This window comes from Grampus griseus (assembly GCF_964374135.1).
Source record: "Grampus griseus genome assembly, chromosome: 2".
In the NCBI taxonomy this organism is placed as follows: domain Eukaryota; kingdom Metazoa; phylum Chordata; class Mammalia; order Artiodactyla; family Delphinidae; genus Grampus; species Grampus griseus.
Genome location: NC_139018.1, coordinates 84,338,584 through 84,360,104, shown reverse-complemented (window position 1 = coordinate 84,360,104; position 21,521 = coordinate 84,338,584). Strand labels below are relative to the sequence as shown.

Below are 21,521 nucleotides of genomic sequence, written 5' to 3'. Positions count from 1 at the left end.
GTGTTTGGTTGAGAACAAATGGACATGTGCCCCTTTCATTCAATAGATATTTACTGTGTGCCTACTGAGTACCAGGTGCTGTCCAGTGCACAGTTCTGGCCCCTGGGGATAGGCAAAACTCCCTGCCCCCTAAAGCACATTCCCTTTATTCGTAAGAACCCCCATAATTTCCTGTACCTGTATGCCCTCATTTGAGGCACAATCATAACCAGTTTATCTGTTTTTCCAGACCATACCAGAAAAGAAACAGCAGATTATAAGCACTTCCAGAGACAGGCTGGCATCTGGCACAGTCTAGTAGAGGCTGACTGGGGAGGAGATAGAGAAACTATAAAAAGAGTAGAATTTAAGATCATTACCACCTAAGGAAGCGTAGGGAAAGCCTGACTCTGCCCTCAGTAGCATCTGAACATGTACTGTTCAGTAGTTTCTGTTCTGAATGATGATCCTGAGATATGGAAGACAAGATTAAATTCAAGTAGTGTCCTAGGATGGGGAAAGGGAGTAATATTTTAGAAAGACATCAGGAGGAAGACCACACTTCTGCAAATTGGAGTTTAAAGTCCTCGTGGAGCTTATGTTCATCTGAGATCTCTGTTATTCTGGGGCTGAGCCTTGGAGACAGCCTGGTCATCTGAAAAACCATGGTCTGGGCAGGGGGCATTGGGTGAGAGGCCCCTCAACTGTCACCTAGCTCTTTTCTGTGAAGTCTCAGGAAATGCAAATGAATGTTTCCAAGTGCTAGGGAAACCTGGGGATTTAGGAGAAACCTATAGGTAAGGAAGGAAAACTGCAAGTGTTAAGACAATTCAGTAGCTTTTGGCACCTTCCAGTGGCTGCTTCAACCTTGCCTAGGTGTCCCAGCACTTGCAGACTCGGTTTCATAGAGGAGCTGCCAACCCGAATGCCTGGGATTAGATGGTCCTGTCTTTCTCTCACATCATTACATGTAGGGTCCTACTGTTTCTTTGTTCTTCTGAAAGTTCCTCTTCCTTCCCAACTTATCATAGTTAAGAAAAATATTGTTGCATCTTTTTGCCCTGAATCCAGCCTCTTGAGCTGCTAGCTAATAAGGTAGAATATTTCGTAATAAACAATATCGACACGGAAGCTTTTCAAAGGCCTGCTGTAGGAGAGTTGTGTTTACATGATGAGAAATTCTTCAGGCACCAGTCACTCCAGGAGGGCTGGGCAAAGCTGGGAGTCTTATTTGTAACACAAAACACCAAACTCCAGGCCAACCGGTTCAAAGTCAGAACTGGCCTTCAAGGCTAAAACCTAGCAGTGGGCTTTGCCCAGGGCAGGCTTAGCAGCTGACCATAGTAATAACTAGTGAATCAGGACAGACACACTTGGCCAGCATTCTTAGGCCAGCTGGGTTTTGGTTCATGGCCACTCTGGAAGATCTCAGGCTACTTACCCGTACCCCCTACACTTTGAATGAGAGTAGTTCAGAGCCCCTGGGGGCTAACCAAGGATAGAATTTTAGAACTGCCCCCAGCAGACCTGAAACCAGCCTTGTTGTACACCTCAAGAATTCATACTGGCCTCACCTGGGCCTGTTGTGGACCCATGTCCATCCCTGGAGTTCCTGTCAGGTTGGCATTGTCCTGGGCTGGTGTCACAATTTACCTCCCTCTCGGGAGTGGATAAACAAGAGGTTTGGACCTTATATTGAGTGCCTGGTTTTTGTTAGGTACTTCACATGGGTTATTTTCTTTAATCCTCACAACAGCCCTATGTGTATGGGATACTTCCCACACTTCGTAGTTGAAGAACCTAAGGCTGAGTGAGATCCAGTAATTTGCCCAAGGTCACACTAGTAGTATGCGGAAGATTCAAAATTTGAAAACACATGTTAGACTCCAGAGCCTTCTTTCTTTCCGTGAACCATGCTACTTCCTAGCTTAGAATAGTTGAAAGAAGCTCAACATCCCTGGTTTTTTGCTTTTTGTTTTTTTATTTTTAAAAATAAATTTATTATTTATTTTTGGCTGTGTTGGGTCTTTGTTGCTGCACACAGGCTTTCTTTAGTTGGCGCAAGCGGGGTCTACTCTTTGTTGTGGTGTACGGGCTCCTCATTTCTGTGGCATCTCTTGTTGCAGAGCACGGGCTCTAGGTGCTGGGGCTTCAGTAGTTGTGGCACGTGGGCTTCAGTAGCTGTGGCTCATGGGCCCTAGAGCACAGGCTCAGTAGTTGTGGCGCACGAGCTTAGTTGCTCCACGGCATGTGGGATCTTCCCGGACCAGGACTCGAACCCATGTCCCCTGCATTGGCAGGCGGATTCTTAACCACTGCGCCACCAGGGAAGTCCCCTGTTTTTCTAGATATAATTGACATATAACATATTAGTTTCAGGTATACAACATAATGATTCGATATGTTTGATGTATATATTGTGAAATGATGAGCATAATAAGTCTAAGTAAATTACACCCATCACTGTTCATAGTTAAAATTTGTTTTTTCTTGTGATAAGAACTTTTAAGATCTACTCTCTTAGTAACTTTCAAATAAACAGTACAGTATTAAGTGTAGTTGCCATGCTGTACATTACATCCCTATGGCTTATATATTTCATAACTGGGAGTCTGTACATTTTGACATTTTGCTCCCCCCACCCTCCCCCAACTGCCTGCCTCTAGCAACCACCAATCTGTTCTCTGTATCTATGAGTTGTTACTTGTTTGTTTGTTTTTTAGATTCCACATGTAAATAAGATCATATGATATTTGTCTTTCTCTGTCTGACTCATTTCACTCAGCATAATGCCCTCAAGTTCCATCCATATTGTCTAATGGAAAGATTTCCTTTTTTATGGCTGAATGAGTATATCTGTCTATCTGTGTGTATATGTGTGTGTGTGTGTGTATGTATATGTATAATCTCACATCTTCTTTATCCATTCACCCATCAGTAGACACTTAGGTTGTTTCCATGTCTTGGCTACTGTAAATAATGCTGCATTGAACATGGGGGGGCATTATATTTTCAAGTTAGTGTTTTCATTTCTTTTGGATAAATACCCAGAAGTGGAATTGCTGGATCATTTGGTAGTTCTGTTTTTTATTTTAAAATATTTATTTATTTATTTAGGCCATGCCGTGCGGCTTGTGGGATCTTAATTCCATGACCAGGGATCCATCCAGGCCTTTGGCAGTGAAGGTTCAGAGTTCTAACCACTGGACTGTCAGGGAATTCCCAGTAGTTCTATTTTTAATTTTTTGAGGAATCTCTATACAGTTTTTCATAGTGGCTGCACTAATAGTGCACGTGAGTTCCCTGTTCTCCACATCCTTACCAACACTTACTCTTGTCTTTTTGGTAAGGTAGTATCTTGTTGTGATTTTGATTTGCATTTGCCTGATGGATAGTGATGTTGAGCACCTTTTCATGTACCTGTTGGCCATCTGTATATCTTCTTTGGAAAAATGTCTGTTCAGATCCTCTGCCCATTTATTAATCAGATTGGGTTTTTTGTTGTTTGTTTGTAGGTTGTTTTTTGTTTTTGGGGTTTTTTGTTTGTTTGTTTGCTATTGAATTGTATGAGTTCTTTCTATATTTTGGATATTAACTCCTTATCAGATATATGATTTGCAAATATTTACTCCCATTCCATAGTTTGCCTTTTCATTTTGTTGATGGTTTCCTTTGCTGTGCAGAAGCTTTTTAGTTTGATGTAGTCCCACTTGTTTATTTTTTGCATTTGTTGCTTTTGCTCTCAAATCCAAAAAAAAAAAATCATTGCCAGGACCAATGTTAAGGAGCTTACTCCCTATGTTTTCTTTTTGGAGTTTTATAATTTCCAGTCTTACTTTCAAGTCTTTAATCCATTTTGAGTTAATTTTTGTGTATGGGTAAGATAGCAATCCAGTTTCATTCTTTTGCATGTGGCAAAATGCAAAATGGGGAATGCAATTTCCCCAACACCATTTTTTATTTTTTAAAATTTTATTGGGGAACATTTTTTTATTGGAGTATAGCTGATTTACAATGTTGTGTTAGTTTCAGGTGTACAGCAAAGTGATTCAGTTATACATATACATATATTCATTCTTCTTCAGATTCTTTACCCATGTAGGTTATTACAGAATACTGAGTAGAGTTCCCTGTGCTATACAGTAGGTCCTTGTTGGTTATCTGTTTTATATACAGCAGTGTGTGTATGTTAATCCCAAGCTCCTAATTTATCCCTCCCCTCCCCGCAACACCATTTATTGAAGAGACTGTTCTTTTCCCATTGCATATTCTTGGCCTCTTTGTCCTTTCCCCATTACATAGTCTTGGCTCCTTTGTTGTAAATTAATTGACTGTATATGTGGGTTTATTTCTGGGCTGTTCTGTTCCATTGATCAAGGTGTCTGTTTCTATGCCAATACCATACAGTTTTGATTACTGTAACTTCGTAAATAGTTTGAAATCAGGACATATGATGCCTCTAACTTTGTTCTTCTTTCTCAAGATTGCTTTGTCTATTTGGGGTCTTTTGTGGGTCCATACAAATTTTAGGATTTTTTTTTTTCCTGTGAAAATGCCATTGGAATTTTGATAGGGATTGCATTGAATCCATAGATTGCTTTAGGTAGTAAAGACATTTAAACAATATTAATTCTTCCACACCATGAGCATGGAATATCTTTCCTCTTATTTGGTCTTCTTCAACTTCTTTAATCATTGTCTTTTTGTTTTCAGTGTACAAATCTTTCACCTCCTTGGCTAAATTTATTTTTAGGTATTTTATTCTTTTTGATGAAATTGTAAATGGGATTGTTTTCTTAATTTCTCTTTCTGATCATCCTTTGTTAGTGCCTAGAAATGCACTATGTGTATTGATTTTGTATCCTGCCACTTTACTGAATTCTTTTATTCTAACATTTTTTTTGGTGGACTCTTTAGGGTTTTCTGTATATATAATATGTCATCTGCAAATAATGACAGCTTTACTTCTTCCTTTTTGATTTGGATGCCTTTTATTTCTTTTCCTTGCCTAATTGCTCTGGCTAGGACTTCCAGTACTATGGTGAATGAAAGAGGGTAGAGTAGGCATCCTTGTCTTGTTCCTGATTCTTAGAGGCAAAGCTTTCAGCTTTTCACCATGGAGCATGATATTAGCTGTGGACTTGTCATATATGGCCTTTATTAAGTTGAAGTATATTCCCTCTATACCCACTTTGTTGAGAGTTTTTATAAATGGATGTTGAATTTTGTCAAATGCCTTTCTGCATCTCTTGAGATGATCATAAGATGTCTATCTTTCATTTTGTTAATATAGTGTTTCACATTAATTGATTTGTGGATGTTGAACTATCCTTGCATCCCTAGAATAAATCCCACTTGATCATTATGTATGATCCTTTAATGTACATATTATTGTTTAATTCTGTTTGCTAATATTTTGTTGACAATTTTTGCATCAGTGTTCATTATGGGTGTTGGCCTATAATTTTCTTTTCTTGTGGCATCCTTGTCTGGTTTTGGTATCAGGGCAGTAATGCTGGCCTTGCAAAGATAGTTTGGAAATGTGTCCTCCTCTTCTATTCTTTGCAAGAGTGAGAAGGATTAGTATTAATTCTTCTTTATTTTTTTTTTAACTTTTAAAAATTTATTTAAACAAAATTTTTTTAAATTTTAGGCTGTGTTCGGTCTTCATTGCTGTGCGCAGGCTTTCTTTAGTTGTGGTGAGTGGGGACTACTCTTCGTTGCAGTGTGCGGGCTTCTCATTGAGGTAGCTTTTCTTGTGGAACATGGGCTCTAGGCACACAGGCTTCAGTAGTTGTGGCATACGGGCTCAGTAGTTGTGGCTCGCAGGCTCTAGAGTGCAGGCTCAGTAGTTGTGGTGCACGGGCTTAGCTGCTCTGCGGCATGTGGCATCTTCCTGGACCAGAGATTGAATCCATGTCCCCTGCATTGGCAGGCGGATTCTTAACCACTGCGCCACCAGGGAAGTCCCTAATTCTTCTTTAAATGTTTGGTAGAATTCACCAGTGAAGCTGTCTGGTCCTGAACTTTTGTTTATTAGGAGATTTTTATTTACTGATTCAACCTCCTTACTGGCAATTGGTCTGTTCAGATTTTATGTTTCTTCATTATTCAGTCTTGGTAGGTTGTATGTTTCTGTGAATTTATCCATTTCTTCTAGGTTGTCCAATTTTTTGGCATATAATTGTTCAGAGTAGTCTCATGATCCTTTGTATTTCTATGATATCAATTATAATGGCTCATCTTTCATTTCTAATTTTATTTATTTGAGTCCTCTCTTTTTTCTTGGGGAGTCTAGCTAAAAGTTCATCTGTCTTATCTTTTCAAAAAAAAAAAAAGATCTTGCTTTCATTGATCTTTCTTTGAACCATTGGTTGTTTGGTAGCATGTTGTTTAATCTCCACATATTTGAATTTTCCAGTTCCCTTCTTGTAATTGATTTCTAGTTTCATGCCATTGTGGTCAGAAAAGATGCTCGATATGATTTCAGTCTTCTTAAATTTATTGACTTGTTTTGTGGCCTAATATATGATCTGTCCTGCAGAATGTTCCATGTGTGCTTAAGAAGAATGTGTATTCTGTTGCTTTTTTTTTCTTTTAATTTATTTATTTTATTTATTTATTTTTGACTGCATTGGATCTTTGTTGCTGTGTGCAGGCTTCCTCTAGTTGCAGCGAGTGGGGGCTACTCTGTTGCGGTGCATGGGCTTCTCATTGCAGTGACTTCTCTTGTTGCACAGCACGGGCTCTAGGCATGCAGGTTTCAGTAGTTGTAGCATGCAGGCTCAGTAGTTTTGGCTCACGTGCTCTAGAGTGCAGGCTCAGTAGTTGTGGCGCATGGGCTTATTTGCTCCGTGGCATGTGGGATCTTCCCGGACCAGGGCTCAATCCTGTGTCCCCTGCATTGACAGGTGGATTCTTAACCACTATGCCACCAGGGAAGCCCCTATTCTGTTGCTTTTGGGTGGAGTGTTATATGTATGTCTGTTAAGTCCATCTGAACTAATGTGTCATTTAAGGCCAATGTTTCCTTATTGATATGCTGTCTGGATGATCTATCCATTGACAAAAGAGGGGTATTAAAATCCTCTACTATCATTGTATTGCTGTCTATGCTTCCCTTTAGGTCTGTTAATATTTGCTTTATATATTTCGGTGCTACTGTGTTGCGTGCATAAATATTTACAAATGTTATATCCTCTTGATGGGTTGACTCCTTTATCATTATGTAATGACCTTCTTTGTCTCTTATTACAGTCTTTGTCTTAAAGCCCATTTTGTCTGATATAAGTATAGCTGGCTCAGCTTTTTTTGGTTTTCATTTGCATGAAATATCTTTTTCCATCCCTTCACTTTCAGTCTGTGTGTGTCCTTACATCTGAAGTGAGTCTCTCTTTTTTTTTTTTGCGGTACGCAGGCCTCTCACCGTTGTGGCCTCTCCCACTGCGGAGCACAGGCTCCGGACGCGCAGGCTCAGTGGCCATGGCTCACGGGCCCAGCCGCTCTGCGGCATGTGGGATCCTCCCGGACCAGGGCACGAACCCGCATCCCCTGCATCGGCAGGCGGACTCCCAACCACTGCACCACCAGGGAAGCCTCTGAAGTGAGTCTCTTGTAGGCAGCATATAGAGGGGTCTTGTGGTTTGTTTGTTTGTTTTTGGCTGCATCGGATCTTAGTTGTGGCACGCAGGATCTTCATTGAGGCATGGGGGATCTTTCGTTGCAGCGTGCAGCCTTTTTGTTGTGGTGCGTGGGCTTCTCTGTAGTTGTGGCATGTGGATTTTCTCTTCTCTAGTTGTGGCGTGCAGGCTCCAGGGCAGGTGGGCTCTGTAGTTGTGGCATGCAGTTCCAGAGAGTGTGGGCTCTGTAGTGTGTGGCACGCAGGCTTTGGTTGAGGCGCATAAGCTCAGTAGTTGTGGCACTCGGGCTTAGTTGCCCGGCAGCATGTGAGATCTTAGTTCTCTGACCAGGGATTGAACCTGCGTCCCCTGCATTGTAAGGCAGATTCTTTACCACTGGACCACCTGGGAAGTCCCAGCCACTCTGTCTTTTTTTTTTTTTTTTTTGTGATACCCGGGCCTCTCACTGTTGTGGCCTCTCCCGCCTCAGAGCACAGGCTCCAGACGCGCAGGCCCAGCGGCCATGGCTCACAGGCCCAGCCGCTCCACGTCATGCGGGATCCTCCCAGACCAGGGCACGAACCCGTGTCCCCTGCATCGGCAGGCGGACTCTCAACCACTGCGCCACCAGGGAAGCCCGGCAGGCGGATTCTTAACCACTGCGCCACCAGGGAAATCCCTCATGTTTTACTTTTTAATTAATTTTTATTGGAGTATAGTTGCTTTACAATGTTGTGTTAGTTTCTTGCTGTACAGCAAAGCGAATCAGTCATACATATACATATATCCACTCTCTTTTAGATTTCCTTCCCATTTAGGTCACCACAGAGCATTGAGTAGAGTTCCCTGTGCTACACAGTAGGTTCTCATTAGTTATTTGTTTTATACGTAGTAGTGTATATATGTCAGTCTCAATCTCCCAATTTATCCCACCCTTCCTTTCCCCACTTGGTAACCATAAGTTTATTCCCTACATCTGTGACTCTATTTCTGCTTTGCAAATAAATTAATCTCTACCATTTTTCTAGATTCCACATACAAGTGATATTATACGATATTTGTTTTTCTCCTTCTGACTTACTTCAGTATATACAACAATCTCTAGGTCCATCCACATCTCTGCAAATGGCACTATTTCATTCCTTTTATGGCTGAGTAATATTCCATTGTGTATATGTACCACATGTTCTTTAGCCGTTCCTCTGTCGATGCACATTTAGGTTGTTTCTGTGTCCTGGCTATTGTAAATAGTGCTGCAATGAACATCGGGGTGCATGCATCCTTTCGAATTATGGTTTTCTCTGGATATATGCCTAGGAGTGGGATTGCTGGGTCATATGGTAGCTCTATTTTTAGTTTTTTAAGGAGCCTCCATATTGTTCTCCATAGTGGTTGTACCAATTTACATTCTCACCAACAGTGTAGGAGGGTTCCCTTTTCTCCACACCCTCTCCAGCATTTATTGTTTGTAGATTTTTTTATGATGGCCATTTTGACCAATGTGAGGTGATACCTCATTGTAGTTTTGATTTGCATTTCTCTAATAACTAGTGATGCTGAGCATTTTTTCATGTGTTTGTTGGCTATCTGTATGTCTTCTTTGGAGAAATGTCTATTTAGGTCTTCTGCCCGTTTTTTGATTGGGTCATTTGTTTTTTTGATATTGAGCTGCATGAGCTGTTTGTATATTTTGGAGATTAATCCCTTGTCAGTTGCTTCATTTGCAAATATTTTCTCCCATTCTGAGGGTTTTCTTTTCATTTTGTTTATTGTTTCCTTTGCTGTGCACATTTTTCTTGTTATTAACCATTTATATTCTATGAATTGTTTCTTCATGTTCTTTCTGTTTTCTTGTAGTTTGTCTTTTTCTTGCTTGTCTTTTTCTGCATGATTTCTTTGCATAGTGAAGACTGTGTTGTGTGTCATATTTCATGCACATACTTCTCTGTGTTATCATATCCCTCATCTTTTAATTTTGTCTATGATTTTTTCACTTAAAGAAATTAAAATTTTTTCATTTGTAAATTCATTCATTTTGTATAAGTATGCATGTGTGTGTGCATGCATGTGTGATTCCTTCCCTTGTTTTAATGCTTAGGAATTTCTTCCCCATCCTAAAAGCAGATTAAAAGTCCCATCATTTTCTTTCTTTACCATCATTTTCTTTCTTTAGGTTCTTTTAGTTTCTTTTTTTGTATTTAGTTTTTTTATCTATCTGGAATTATTTTGGTATAGGGTTTGAGATGAAGAGCTAAAACCTTTTTTTTTTCACTCAGTGTATTGGATTTTAGTAATACTTTTTACTATACATTGAATTTTTACATTTATTACTATTTGTTTCTTGGCCATGCTTATATGTTCCATTAATCTTGCCTTTGTGCTTTACAATAAACTTTGATTAGGTCACAGAGAACTTTGAGGTTCAAGTTCTTTGGGCTTGGAGACCCCAAATGCCTCCTCAGTCATTCATCCTGGTTCATTACTTTTGAACTCAGAAGGCTCTCCACATCTCGCCCTGCTCATATGCACTGTGGGGCTTTCCCTTCTAATTGTTCTACTCTGTGTTTTATGAATTACACATACCTTATGAATCACATTAACTTTCTTGTACTTTCAGTATCATAACTGAGTTAACTTTAATCTTTTTCTCCTCTTCTCAGCCCAGTTTGCATTTCTTTGCCTACATGTATGCTCTCATTCCCTAGCATTTCTTCACCCCAAGTTTGTGTGTTAAAACTTGTTGGTATGAATTTATTCTTTTCCTGGTTTTCTTCTATTACATTTCTTTGGTTGAATTTTTTTTTTTAATTAACCAAAATATTCTTTGACAAAAACATTATTTTTATTCCCATGTTTTATTGCAACCATGTCTCTCCTTTTTCATGTCTTTTTCTGTTCTCAGTACTTATTCCTCAGTAAAGGAAAACATATTTCTTCTCTAAGCTTGTCTGGGGCTTGAAGAGAAGTTGGGCTGTTCCACATCCTCTGTCTTGAATACCCTTTCTGGCCCTGCTTGGAGAACTGTTACTCACGTTTCAGATCCAGCTCAGATATTGCCTCCTCTGTGAGGCCCTCAGGGCTAAAATTAGCCATTCTTTTCTCTTTGTTTCCATTCTTAGGGCCCTCTCTTACAGGCATCTTACAACCTCAGTGTAATTCATTGTTTTCATAGCCATCTTCCTTGCTAAGCAGTGTCCTTCCTCTTCAGTGTCAGGGAAATTCCTGATTTTCCTCTGTATCCCCAGCTCCAGCTCAGCCCCTCCATATCCTAGCTGCTCCATGAGTGGACCTGGGAGGTAGGGTAGATTCGGTGCTGTACTGAAGGGCTGTAGGAGAGCTCCCCTCCTACCCTTAGACATTCCTCTCTAAAAATGAATACCAGCCTGACCTTGACTTTCTGGCCTCACCTCTCCCCCTACTCATGAGACTGGTAAATTTTTCCAATAGGTTCTTGAAACACAGAATGTTCAACCCCTTACACCTTTAAAGGGTGATTTGGAAATGGAGGCCCAGTCAGGCCTTGAGGGAATAGGGGTCCAGGATACATCAAATTGATTGGGGCAGTTGTGTTTGGTTGTAGATGTTGGGAGTGTGGGAGGCTGGAGGGGTGGGGGTAAGATGGGGGTCCACCCAGACAGGGAGTGAGGTGACCTAGGTCCAGTTGTACTATTGCTTCAAATAAAGTTTGTTGAGACAGTTAAAGACATATGTCAAAGGAACACATTCTGGAAAGAGAATTGATAAGGAAGCAAATTAATATATGTAGAGTATTTCCCATTATTATATAATTAGTTTTTTGTTTGAACAGTTTTGTTTTCCTGTTTAAGTGAAAAAAAAAACAATCTTCTGATATAGAACATATAAAATGAATTATAAAACACAAAACAAGGGCTTCCCTGGTGGCGCAGTGGTTGAGAGTCCGCCTGCCGATGCAGGGGACCATGGGTTCGTGCCCCGGTCCGGGAAGATCCCACGTGCCGCGGAGCGGCTGGGCCCGTGAGCCATGGCTGCTGAGCCTGCGCGTCTGGAGCCTGTGCTCCGCAACGGGAGAGGCCACAACAGTGAGGCCCGCGTACCGCAAAAAAAAAAAAAGAGTAAAGATGACATTCCAAGTGTGAGACTATATATAAAACTATCACCTCCCCTTCCCTTATTATTATTTCTTAATAGTGAAAAAAGCTAGATTTTGTTATTGTTGTCATTTCTTTTTAATGGTGAAGACCTAAGTTGGGGTGGGAGGTGAACATAGGCGGGCAGTTGGGAAGGTTGGGGAGCAGGGAAGCACATCTACACCCTCTCTGCTCAAAGCCTGTCCTGGGAGTGGTTCCTGCTTCCTCAGGCTCAGCCAGGAGAGCTAGATGGGCTTGGTTGCCCTGCCAGGTGAAGGTGTGTTTCTAGGCGTGGCCCAGCAGGTGGCAGCACACCCCAGAGGTCCTGGGCTAGGTGGCTCCTGGCCCTCCTTAGCTCTGGAGGTGGGAGTAGAGTTAGGCACCTGCTCGCAGGCCCTCCCCTGGGGGTGCTGGCTGCTTGCCTCGAAGCCCCTTATTTAGCACACTTTGGATAGAAGTGTTTATTGGTTCCCTCTGGGAAGCCAGTCTTCTTAGCTACTGGTAGAGGTTCTGGTCTAGAGGCTCCTCCTCCCAGGAGGTTTGAGCAGTAGGTAAGGTGTGCAGGCAGAACTGAGAGCAAGGCCTCAGGAAGCAGAGGGTAGCTTCTGGGATTTTGTGCTCTGCCTTCCCTTATGTGTGGGGAATATATAAAAGAGAATCTTGGTGGCTATGTTTGCTTATTTTTGCTAATTTTTACTAATATAAGAAATAAAACATTTTCTTTTTAATACAGAGAGGTGCAAAGATAAAAACTAAAAAAGGACCATAGCCTTGCCACCAGGATAACCCCTGTTATCAATAAAAATGATAATAAAGTAAGACGTGTTTAAGGTTTGAAAATTTGAACTACAGAAAAGTATAAAATGAGAAGTAAATGTTTCCTTCCCCTCCACTTTCAGCTTCTTTCCAAAGGAAACCACAAGTTTATGATTGCTTTGAGGAAAGAAGAGAAAACAAGGGCTGTGCACATGCCCGAGTGTCTCTAACTATTTACATTTCTTTTATTTTCTTATTTTCAACCCCAAAATGATCATTGTATATACTAAGCCTTGTTTTTTTCATGCACCATACCTTGAAGATATTTCTTTCTTTTTCTTAAGTTGAGGTATAATTGGCACATTTTGTACAACATAATGCTTTGCTATTTGTTACCATACATTGTTATGATTTTTTTTTCTTGTGATGAGGACTTGAAGATCTTTCTAGAAAGCACATACAGACTTCAGTCTATGGTAATTTTTTTAATGGGTCTCCGTTGTTGGAGATTTTGGTTGGCTCCACTTTGGGGCTAATATAAACTATGTTTTAGTGGACATCCTTGCATATTTATTTTGGCATGCTTCTACAAGTCCAAATTCCAGAGTAAGTCAAAGGGAAAGTACATTTAAATTTTTTTTTTTTATGTTACAAGACAGCAATCTTTTATTGAAACAGTTTTGTCTAAAACTATGCATGGAGAGATTAATCTCTTGTTCACAAATTAGGATAAGTCTAACATCACTATTCCAAACCAGTATTATTTACAAAAAAGAACCTTTGCTTTATCGCCAGGTTCACAGGACTAAATTTTAAACCAACTTCAGTCTAGCTTTTAAAATCTTCCTGCCATCAAATGCCCAGCAAACCTTATTAGGGTAGGGGGCAGCCTTTTGATGGCAACATTCATCATTTACCAGGAATGCAGAACCACAACTGAGCAACAACAACAAAAGATTAAATCATTCCAAACAATTCCTATTTGCTCTCCAGAAGAACGCTTTGTCTAATTCTCCCCTTCTATACAGACAGGTGGGAGAGGAACCCCACAGAGAATCATAATGTTAATTAAATTAAACTCTTCAAAAAGTGAACAAGATCATTTAATGTATATATGGATGAATTGCAGTCAATGACACTAGCAGATAATAAACTTAAACCCAGATTAACACACACCCCAACAGCTGACCAGCTCAAATAGTTACTTCTTATTTAATCTGGATCACCTGTGTAATTTTTTATTCTCTAGTTAAATACATTGCCAAAACCTTTGAAAGCATATAGGGGACAGGCTTCTTAGAAATTCAAACAAATATTAAATAATAAAAATTGCTGGCTTATTATACAGTTTCTGACAGACTCCAATATGCTGGGTGACAGAAAGTAATTCTATCTCAGTTGCTAGTAAAAAGGTAAATCTTGTATGTACATAGAAAGACAGTATTACAAGACTATAGTGTTACCTACCAAAACAAGAATATCTAGAATGTAATTTTCAGTAAACACTTGGGACGAAGGGCAATCAGAATATAAGAGAAAGCAAAATCCACATAAATTAATTCTTAATTTGAGAAATCAATAAAATGTATACATAAATTGATAAATACTGTCTCCACAGGTCACTAATTCCAAGGACTAGTTAGTAGTTAGTTTCTAACTAAATTATTACAGGACATTCTGGTGTATTCTGTCTTCTTGTGATCAGTTTGTTCTGGCAAGACTCCAGCAAGCACTTGCCCTTGAAAACAGCTCAGCAGGAGAAGGCTCGGAGGCAATCACTTCATTTATTAACTAGCCACAAAATAAGTCCCAAGATTACAATAATCACTGACAGGACAAGCACCAGGATACAGATCTTCTTGCGAGATTTTTTCTGATAGTAAGCAGCTCGCTGTAACTGATCAGTGGCTCTTCCTACATGCACCTCTGAGCTTTCCACATTGGCTTCTATGCTGTCAATGAGATCACCTTGGTCATGGATCATCATTGCCAAATCTTTAAATATCTGATTGACATCCAAAATATCAGCCTCCAGCTGCTGAATTGCCGTTTCCCTGTCTTTAATAAGTTCCAAATCCTGTTCAGTGATGGCCACCTCATCCTCCTGGCTCTGCATCTGGTTCCACTCCTCATGGCTGTCAGATGAGACGAGTTGCTCCTCTCTTTGCCTCTCCTCCACAGAAAGACGAGATCCAGCTCTTGCTCTGGCAATAGTCTCCTTTTCCTTTTCAGATACCCTTCTCTGCACAGTCTGGAAATTGTTTAAGGCTGCAGAGAAGTCATTCATGAGACGTTCCTTCTGAAGTTTCTGCTGGCGCTGTTCTGAAGTAGATGAAGGAAGGGGCAAGGACCTAATTCCTTCAGTAATTCATTTGTTTCCTTGGCAAGCTGATTTGTAGAGTGCTGTAACTGTTGCAGATTTTCCTGTAGCTTGCTTGAATCTTGCTTAGTTCCTAGTTGGCTCATCAAATTCTTTATCTGAGCAGCTTACAAAAACACAGATGTGTTAATAGCCTCTAAGTCTGTTAAGAAACAATAATTAAGCAAAATCTTCCAGGTGATTGCTGAGTGACTCTTTTCCTAAGTAGAAACTGAACAACTTAGTCCTTAGCAGCATGTACAAGTTATTTCTCTGGCTTGGCCGATCCTCTGGATGTTGCCGCTGCATGTCTGGATGATGCTGTTGAAGTCCCGGAGCGGGGTCCCCGAGGCCCCCGGGTTCCGGTACATATCTAAGGGACCGTAGGACATGACGAGGAGCCGAGACCGACCACATTTAAAATTTTGATGGCTAAATTTCCCTCCAGGGCAAAAGGTTGCCCTGGTTTACATTACATTACACCATGAGTGTGTGAGAGTGCCTGTTTCCGGGTGGCTATAGGGACATCTGCCCCCTGCGAGGAGCCCTCTGACATCCACAGTGGTAAGACTGGGTGCTCAGCGGAAGCAGGCCCAGCCCCTCTGCTGCAGGGCAGTGGTTAGCTCCCTCCACGGCCTTTGCCTCCACTGCAGGTCTCCTCTGTGGTTGTGAGGTGACGGTTTCAGTGTGGCAGCCTTTCTTTTAGCGATGGAGAGCACTCCCTGTTAACAATGTTTTCCTTTCCGTCCTGGGGTGAGAGAGTAAATAACCAAATCTTGACTCTTCCAGGTAAAGAAGGCATATAGGCAGAAGGCCCTCTCCTGCCACCCAGACAAAAATCCGGATAATCCCAGAGCAGGTGAGCCTCTCCTAGGCATGGGGAGAAGGAGGCCAACCCACCTGGGTGTGGTGTGAGTGCCGTGGGAGGCCAACGCACACAGCCTGGCTTTGGGCGCTGGGCCCCAAGGCTGCACTTCGCATGTTAGGAGCATCTGGTCAATTGCTGATGCACTCACCCTTCCTTGCTAGTCCATCATCTGCTGATGTCTGCTTTTCTAGCAGCCTGTGGCTTCTTTGAGGTGCTCTTTTGAGGGAGTACACCATCATCAAGTCTAACTTTACTTTTCTCCCCTCTCTTTTTTGATCCCTATGTTTAGTTGAACTCTTCCATCAGCTTTCTCAGGCCTTGGAGGTACTGACCGATGCTGCCGCCAGGGTAAGCTCATCCTTCTCTATCTAAATTACTCCACATTTATAGACCACTGTGTGCTTCATCCTCTATACTTGGCCATGCATCACAGTCCTTGCTGTCCTAGCCTGGAGACCCTGTCACCAGACTGCCTCCTGATGGTTCTAGGGCTAACGGCAGGGCCGGGGAGGTGGCTGGGCTCTGTGTGTGTTCCCTGGCTGACTGCTCCTCTGTGTTCCTTTCTTCTGCCAGGCTGCATATGACAAGGTCAGGAAAGCCAAGAAGCAGGCAGCAGAGAGGACCCAGAAACTTGATGAGAGAAGGAAGAAAGTGAAGCTTGGTAGGTGACATCGTGGTGCTGGTAGCCTGCAGTTTCCCTGGACCGCTTTCCTGCAGCTCCCCCACCTTTCCTCCTGCAGCTTCAGTTCCAGCAACTCAGAGCTTGGCGGCCCCGGCTCTGGGCAGAACCCTGTTCTCAGGGGTGGCTCCTAAAGGACAGTCATAGGAATAATAACAGTGACTAGGTGTGCTATTAGCTAAGCGCTGTGACAGATGTTTTAGTGCCTCCTTTAATTATTACAACTATCCAAGGAGCTGGGTGTTATGAAACCCACTTTTTATAGACAAAAGAGGCTAAGGCACCAAAAGGATAAGAACTTGCTGGAGCCAGGATTTGAACCCACACAGCAAGAGTACAGTCAGCGTTCTTGTTGGCCATGCCGTCCTGGAACTTTTTCATTCGTCCCAGCTCTGCACAGAGCTTTCATTCCGTGAAATCCTCTCAGAAGAATCCAAAGAGATCCAGGCGTTTGTCTTTTAAGAAACAGCTTTATTGACATATGTTTTGTATATCATATCATCCACCCATTTCAAGTGAACAATTCAGTGATTTTTAGTAAATTTACCAAATGGTGCAACTATGACTCTAAATCAATTTTAGAACATTTTCATCACCCCCATAAGATTGGTCCAAGCATGCTTTACTCGATTTTTCTCCCCTTCCTCTTGCCTGCTTCACATCCATATATTTATTATGTACATATACCATCCCAGTACATCCATCAAAAACAAACAAACCTGAAGAGTTTAGGTAAGTAAAGTGAACAGAAAACAAAGTGGTGTGTCCCAGACCTGAAAGAAGCATTTGTCACAGCAGCTGGCCTGGGACAGGGCCACAAGCAGGTTTCTCTTGGAAGGTGGGAAGGCTCCAGGACCTGGGGTGATGTCCTTGCATGGTGGCTGCCATCCCTGTAGGAGCCGTTGTAGCCGGGTCCACAGTGAGGCTTGGTAAATGTGAGTTGAGGGGGGAGGTAGAAGATTCCACCGTGAGACTTCCCTGGTGGTGCGGTGGTTAAGAATCCGTCTGCCAATGCAGGGGACACGGGTTCAATCCCTAGTCCAGGAAGATCCCACATGCCGTGGAGCAACAAAGCCCGTGCGTCACAACTACTGAGCCTGCGCTCTAGAGCCCGCAAGCCACAACTACTGAAGCCCACACACCTAGAGCCCGTGCTCCGCAACATGAGAAGCCACCGCAATGAGAAGCCCGCGCACTGCAACGAAGAGTAGCCCCTGCTCGCCACAACTAGAGAATGCCTGCGTGCAGCAACGAAGACCCAATGCAGCCAAAAAAAAAAGAAGATTCTGTGGGAACTCAAGCTCAGTGGTGGGAAGAGCATCAAAGCCATGGCAAGGTCGCAGGTCAGGCTGTGGTGCCAAACCACAGGAACAGAGGCCAGGAGCTCCACCCACTGGCAGCCCTGACCCATGGCCCTGGGCTGCTGACATAAGCACCCACCCACACCTTGTTCACTGTTTGGAGACCCAGCTTAGTCAGCGTGAGCTGCTTTAACTTTTCCAGACCCCGGCCACTCAGCTGGATCCTATTCTCTTCCTTGTTAGGACTTTTCTCAATGGAAATTAATTTGGGAGCACATAGGCATTGAGGGAGGGGCCAGAGTTACTGTATAGGTTCATGCTGTGTGAGACTTTGGGGAAGCAGCCAGAGCCTGGTAGGCTGGGGCCATGTAGAAACTGCTTAGACCAGACATTGGGTCATTCAACCCTTGTTCGTAGACCTGGAGGCCCGGGAGCGGCAGGCCCAGGCCCACGGCAGCAACGAGGAGGAGGAGGAGGAGAGCCGGAGCACCGGGACACTAGAGCAAGAGGTGAGCGTCCAGGCACTGCAGCCATCTGCAGGGGGAGGAGGCTGGTGGAGCAAAGGGGTTGCTGTGGCTGGAGAGGGCATGCCATTTCCACTTTCTTCTGTGGGATCTGGGTGATCTGTCCCACCTGCAGGTTGCTGAGCCTAGCTTGCAGGTGGAATGTCCCAGGGACCTTTGCAAGGTGAGCCAACCTGGAACTGGATCTGCACAGAACTGTCACCCTCCCCAACTCCCACTCTGCAGATCAGACGCCTGCGAGAAGAGGGTTCCCGGCAGCTGGAGGAGCAGCAGAGGGTAATCCAGGAGCAGATACGCCAGGAACGGGAACAGAGGTTGAGAGGTGAGAGTCCGTCCCCCAAACCTGCCTCCCACTCTGAGGCAGCTCTTGATGCCCAGAGTGGCCACAGTGGCTGCTCAGGGAAGTTGTTCTGGAAGCTTCCACCTGCTGGAACCCCCTGGGCACCCCACTTGGACACATGCCACCTGTCTCTTCTTACCAGTTCTCTGAGGCCTATTGGATTTTCACTCTACCTGCGATCTCCTGGCCCCATTTATCTTAGTCCCAAGCAGAGCTGGCTCTGTTTTGGAGCAGATCACCAGGGCGGGGCGGGGAAGGCTCTGGGGTACTTTGTTTCAGTAGAATTGTGTGGTCTATACCTCTACCTTCTGCCCCCCGTAGGTGTTCATAGCCCTTCGTTGGCAGAGTGCTGACCATGGCCTTCAGCAGGCAGCTGGGCAGCTGTCCCAAGGTGACAGCTCCTCAGGGTTGGGGTGGGATTGCCTCTACTTGCCCTACCAGGCTCCACAGCAGGGCGGGGCAAATACTGCCCTTGGTCAGGAGTGATCTTTTCTAGGTCCTTTGGCCCTGGGCTGTGTCTCCTTTGGGAGAGAGAACCTCTGATTCCATCATATTCTACCTTGCTAATTTTCCTAAATTTTCTAGGAATGGCAGAAAATCCTGAAAGCAAAGGAACCCCCAAGCTAAAGGTGAGCCCTGCGGATCTACGGGCCACCTCACACCATCTCCTCTCAGCAGAACAGATGCTTCCATGGGCACAGGTGCTTCTGGCGGGGACGCTGGATCTCTGGGAGCCACACCACTACCCACATCCCATCCTTCCATCTTCCCACTGCCTGGGCATCAGGATGGCCTCTCAGAGCTGGCCGTGAAAGGCTGCAGCGCAGCCCTCCCTGAGGCCCTCGAAGGAGAGCATCTTATAGGGCTGGAAGCGTAGCTGTGGGTGAGCAGGCCACCTGCCTGTCTGTTTTCAAGGGGAATGCATTTGGGGGGGTGCTCCTTAGATTACCAGTACTTTGAAGGGGGGTGTCTGCTCAGACTGTAAAGCTCAGGTGCAGGGTCTGGTTCTGTTGAGAAGTCAGTGTTTAATGGTGACACCCACTGCTGTCTTTTCAGCTCAAGTGGAAGAGCAAGGAGGCCAAGTCACAAGGCGGCTATTCCAGAGATGTCCTCCTGCGGCTTTTTCAAAAGGTCTGCCCTGCTGACTTCCCCCTAACCCATCATCTCAGGCCCCACCTCAGCCCAAACCCCAGGATCTCCAGGCCTAACCTTCCTTCCCATCTCTACCTGCCTTTTTTTCTGTGTCATAGACCTTCTCCCCAGGCCACGGCCTTCCAGTCACTCATGTTGCCATGTGCCCCTTCCCTTGCCATCCTTAGAAGCAAAGGGCTTGGCTGCGTTTGTGGGGCGAGAGGAGGCTATTGTCTGGCACCAAAGCCCCATCCTCTTCACCTCCTTCAGTTGCTGAGGCAGCTGTGCGTCTCTGCTGGTCTGAATTCCCACGTCTGCCAAGCTCTCCTTTGCTGTCCTCTGCATTCCCGAAGGGCAGGGGAACCTTTCTTTCCCATCTCTGATATCCCCTTTCTGGTTGAACCTAGCAATGAGAGGTTATACCCCGGCTAAAAATGGCCTAGTGGCCTCTGGGTGGCTCAGGCTTGTCTCTGGTGTGAGCTGGGCCATCCTGAAGGCTGAGCCACGCTTACCGGGACCCCCTTATCCTCACAGTACGGAGAGGTGCTCAACCTGGTACTGTCCAGTAAGAAGGCAGGCACCGCCGTGGTGGAGTTTGCAACCATCAAGGCTGCGGTGAGTGCTATGTGGGGCTTTGGGGGCTACCGACAGCCCTGCCTTTCCAGGGGAGGAATCCAGTTCTGTAGGCCCTCTGAGCTTAGGTGTCCACACTCCCAGGGGATCTCTGGGCCAGCTCAGAGCCAAGATTTCCCAGAGCCCCTCCAGCTCCCAGGAGTAGAGGCACAGTGAGTGAAGGGATGGACAGGAGAATATTCCGGGGATGGCTTCATTTCCTGCTGCCTGGCTCCACACCCTCCACCTTCCCCTGGAAGCCAGCACGCCTCCAGGTTGGAGCCCTCGCACTGCCTTCTCCCCTTCCCCCACTCCCCAGTCAGAAAGCTCACGTGGCGCACAAGGAATGTCAGAGCTTCAGCACACCATTGTATGAAGTTTGCTGTGCTTTGCTTGGAGGATGAGAGCGCTGGTTCTGGTTCTTTCTGTGGGGGTAGCGAGAGCCACTTTGTAGCCGACTGGAGTGATGGGACCAGGACCGGATACTGTATTTGACAGGAGCTGGCTGTCCAGAATGAAGTGGGCCTAGTCGATAACCCTCTGAAGATTTCCTGGTTGGAGGGACGGCCCCAGAGCACAATGGGCCCTAACCACCCAGGACTGTCCCAGGTAAGAAGCCAGGCCTCACGCAGCTGGGCCTGCTCAGGCTTCGGGGCGCCTCTTCCTGTTTGGGCTCTTCTCAGGGCCCTTTCCTCGCAAATCCCAGTCATCAGGAATATGGAGAGATTGGCAGGACCACCAATCCAAGCAGGAGGACTGTGATTCCTTGCTGATCCCCTTTCCTCTCTGAGTGCCAGCGGGGCCCACCCTATGCAGACCTCTTAGACCTTATTTTCCATGTTCTGGTCCCCTTTGGGGTCTCTCATCATCACCCAAAGACATTGTCCTGGCCTGCGGGTCGCTTGGTTGCAGTGTGAAGCATTTGGCGCTGAGATGACCTGGTGCTTCAGGGAAGGGGCCGGTGATGAGGGTGGCTGCTTCCTTCCCCAGCTTCCTTCCAGGTGTGTCCATGGCTGTCCCAGATGGGGACCTAATATCAAGAGGCAATATCTCCTCTTTAGAAATAACACTGACTACCCTGCTGACACTGAGGTGCTGCCTGGTGCCCGACTTGTGGTAAAGCATGCACTTGAGCTGACACACGCCCAACACCGGCTCTTAGTCCTCGCGGCTCCACTCCCATTGCCTCAGGCACCCCGCCACCACGCCCCTCACCTGGCCGTGAGGATGGGGAGCTCTCTGGA

General features: G+C 44.6%; 1 protein-coding gene and 1 pseudogene across 4 annotated transcripts in view; one reads left to right on the top strand and one right to left on the bottom strand.

Annotated features, from left to right (window-relative positions):
• The window catches only part of DNAJC17 (DnaJ heat shock protein family (Hsp40) member C17), a 38,691-nt gene that overhangs the window by 12,608 nt on the left and 4,562 nt on the right, over positions 1 to 21,521 (top strand). Inside the window, exons 2-10 of one of the 3 annotated variants that reach the window (XM_082648671.1) lie at positions 15,612 to 15,681; positions 15,980 to 16,038; positions 16,264 to 16,351; positions 18,088 to 18,179; positions 18,420 to 18,516; positions 19,120 to 19,235; positions 19,591 to 19,665; positions 20,200 to 20,280; positions 20,776 to 20,886. In XM_082648671.1, the coding sequence (XP_082504797.1) occupies positions 15,612 to 15,681; positions 15,980 to 16,038; positions 16,264 to 16,351; positions 18,088 to 18,179; positions 18,420 to 18,516; positions 19,120 to 19,235; positions 19,591 to 19,665; positions 20,200 to 20,280; positions 20,776 to 20,886 (789 nt within the window). Of the gene's footprint in view, positions 1 to 15,611; positions 15,682 to 15,979; positions 16,039 to 16,263; positions 16,352 to 16,974; positions 17,713 to 18,087; positions 18,180 to 18,419; positions 18,517 to 19,119; positions 19,236 to 19,590; positions 19,666 to 20,199; positions 20,281 to 20,775; positions 20,887 to 21,521 lie in introns of those variants that run through there. The other 2 variants (XM_082648672.1, XM_082648673.1) reach the window with 2 other exon arrangements.
• On the bottom strand, positions 13,506 to 15,228 carry LOC309819019 (syntaxin-12-like; annotated as a pseudogene). The gene is made up of 2 exons: positions 15,085 to 15,228; positions 13,506 to 14,949 (listed from the first exon to the last, which is right to left on the bottom strand). The product of its transcript is annotated as a syntaxin-12-like (transcript).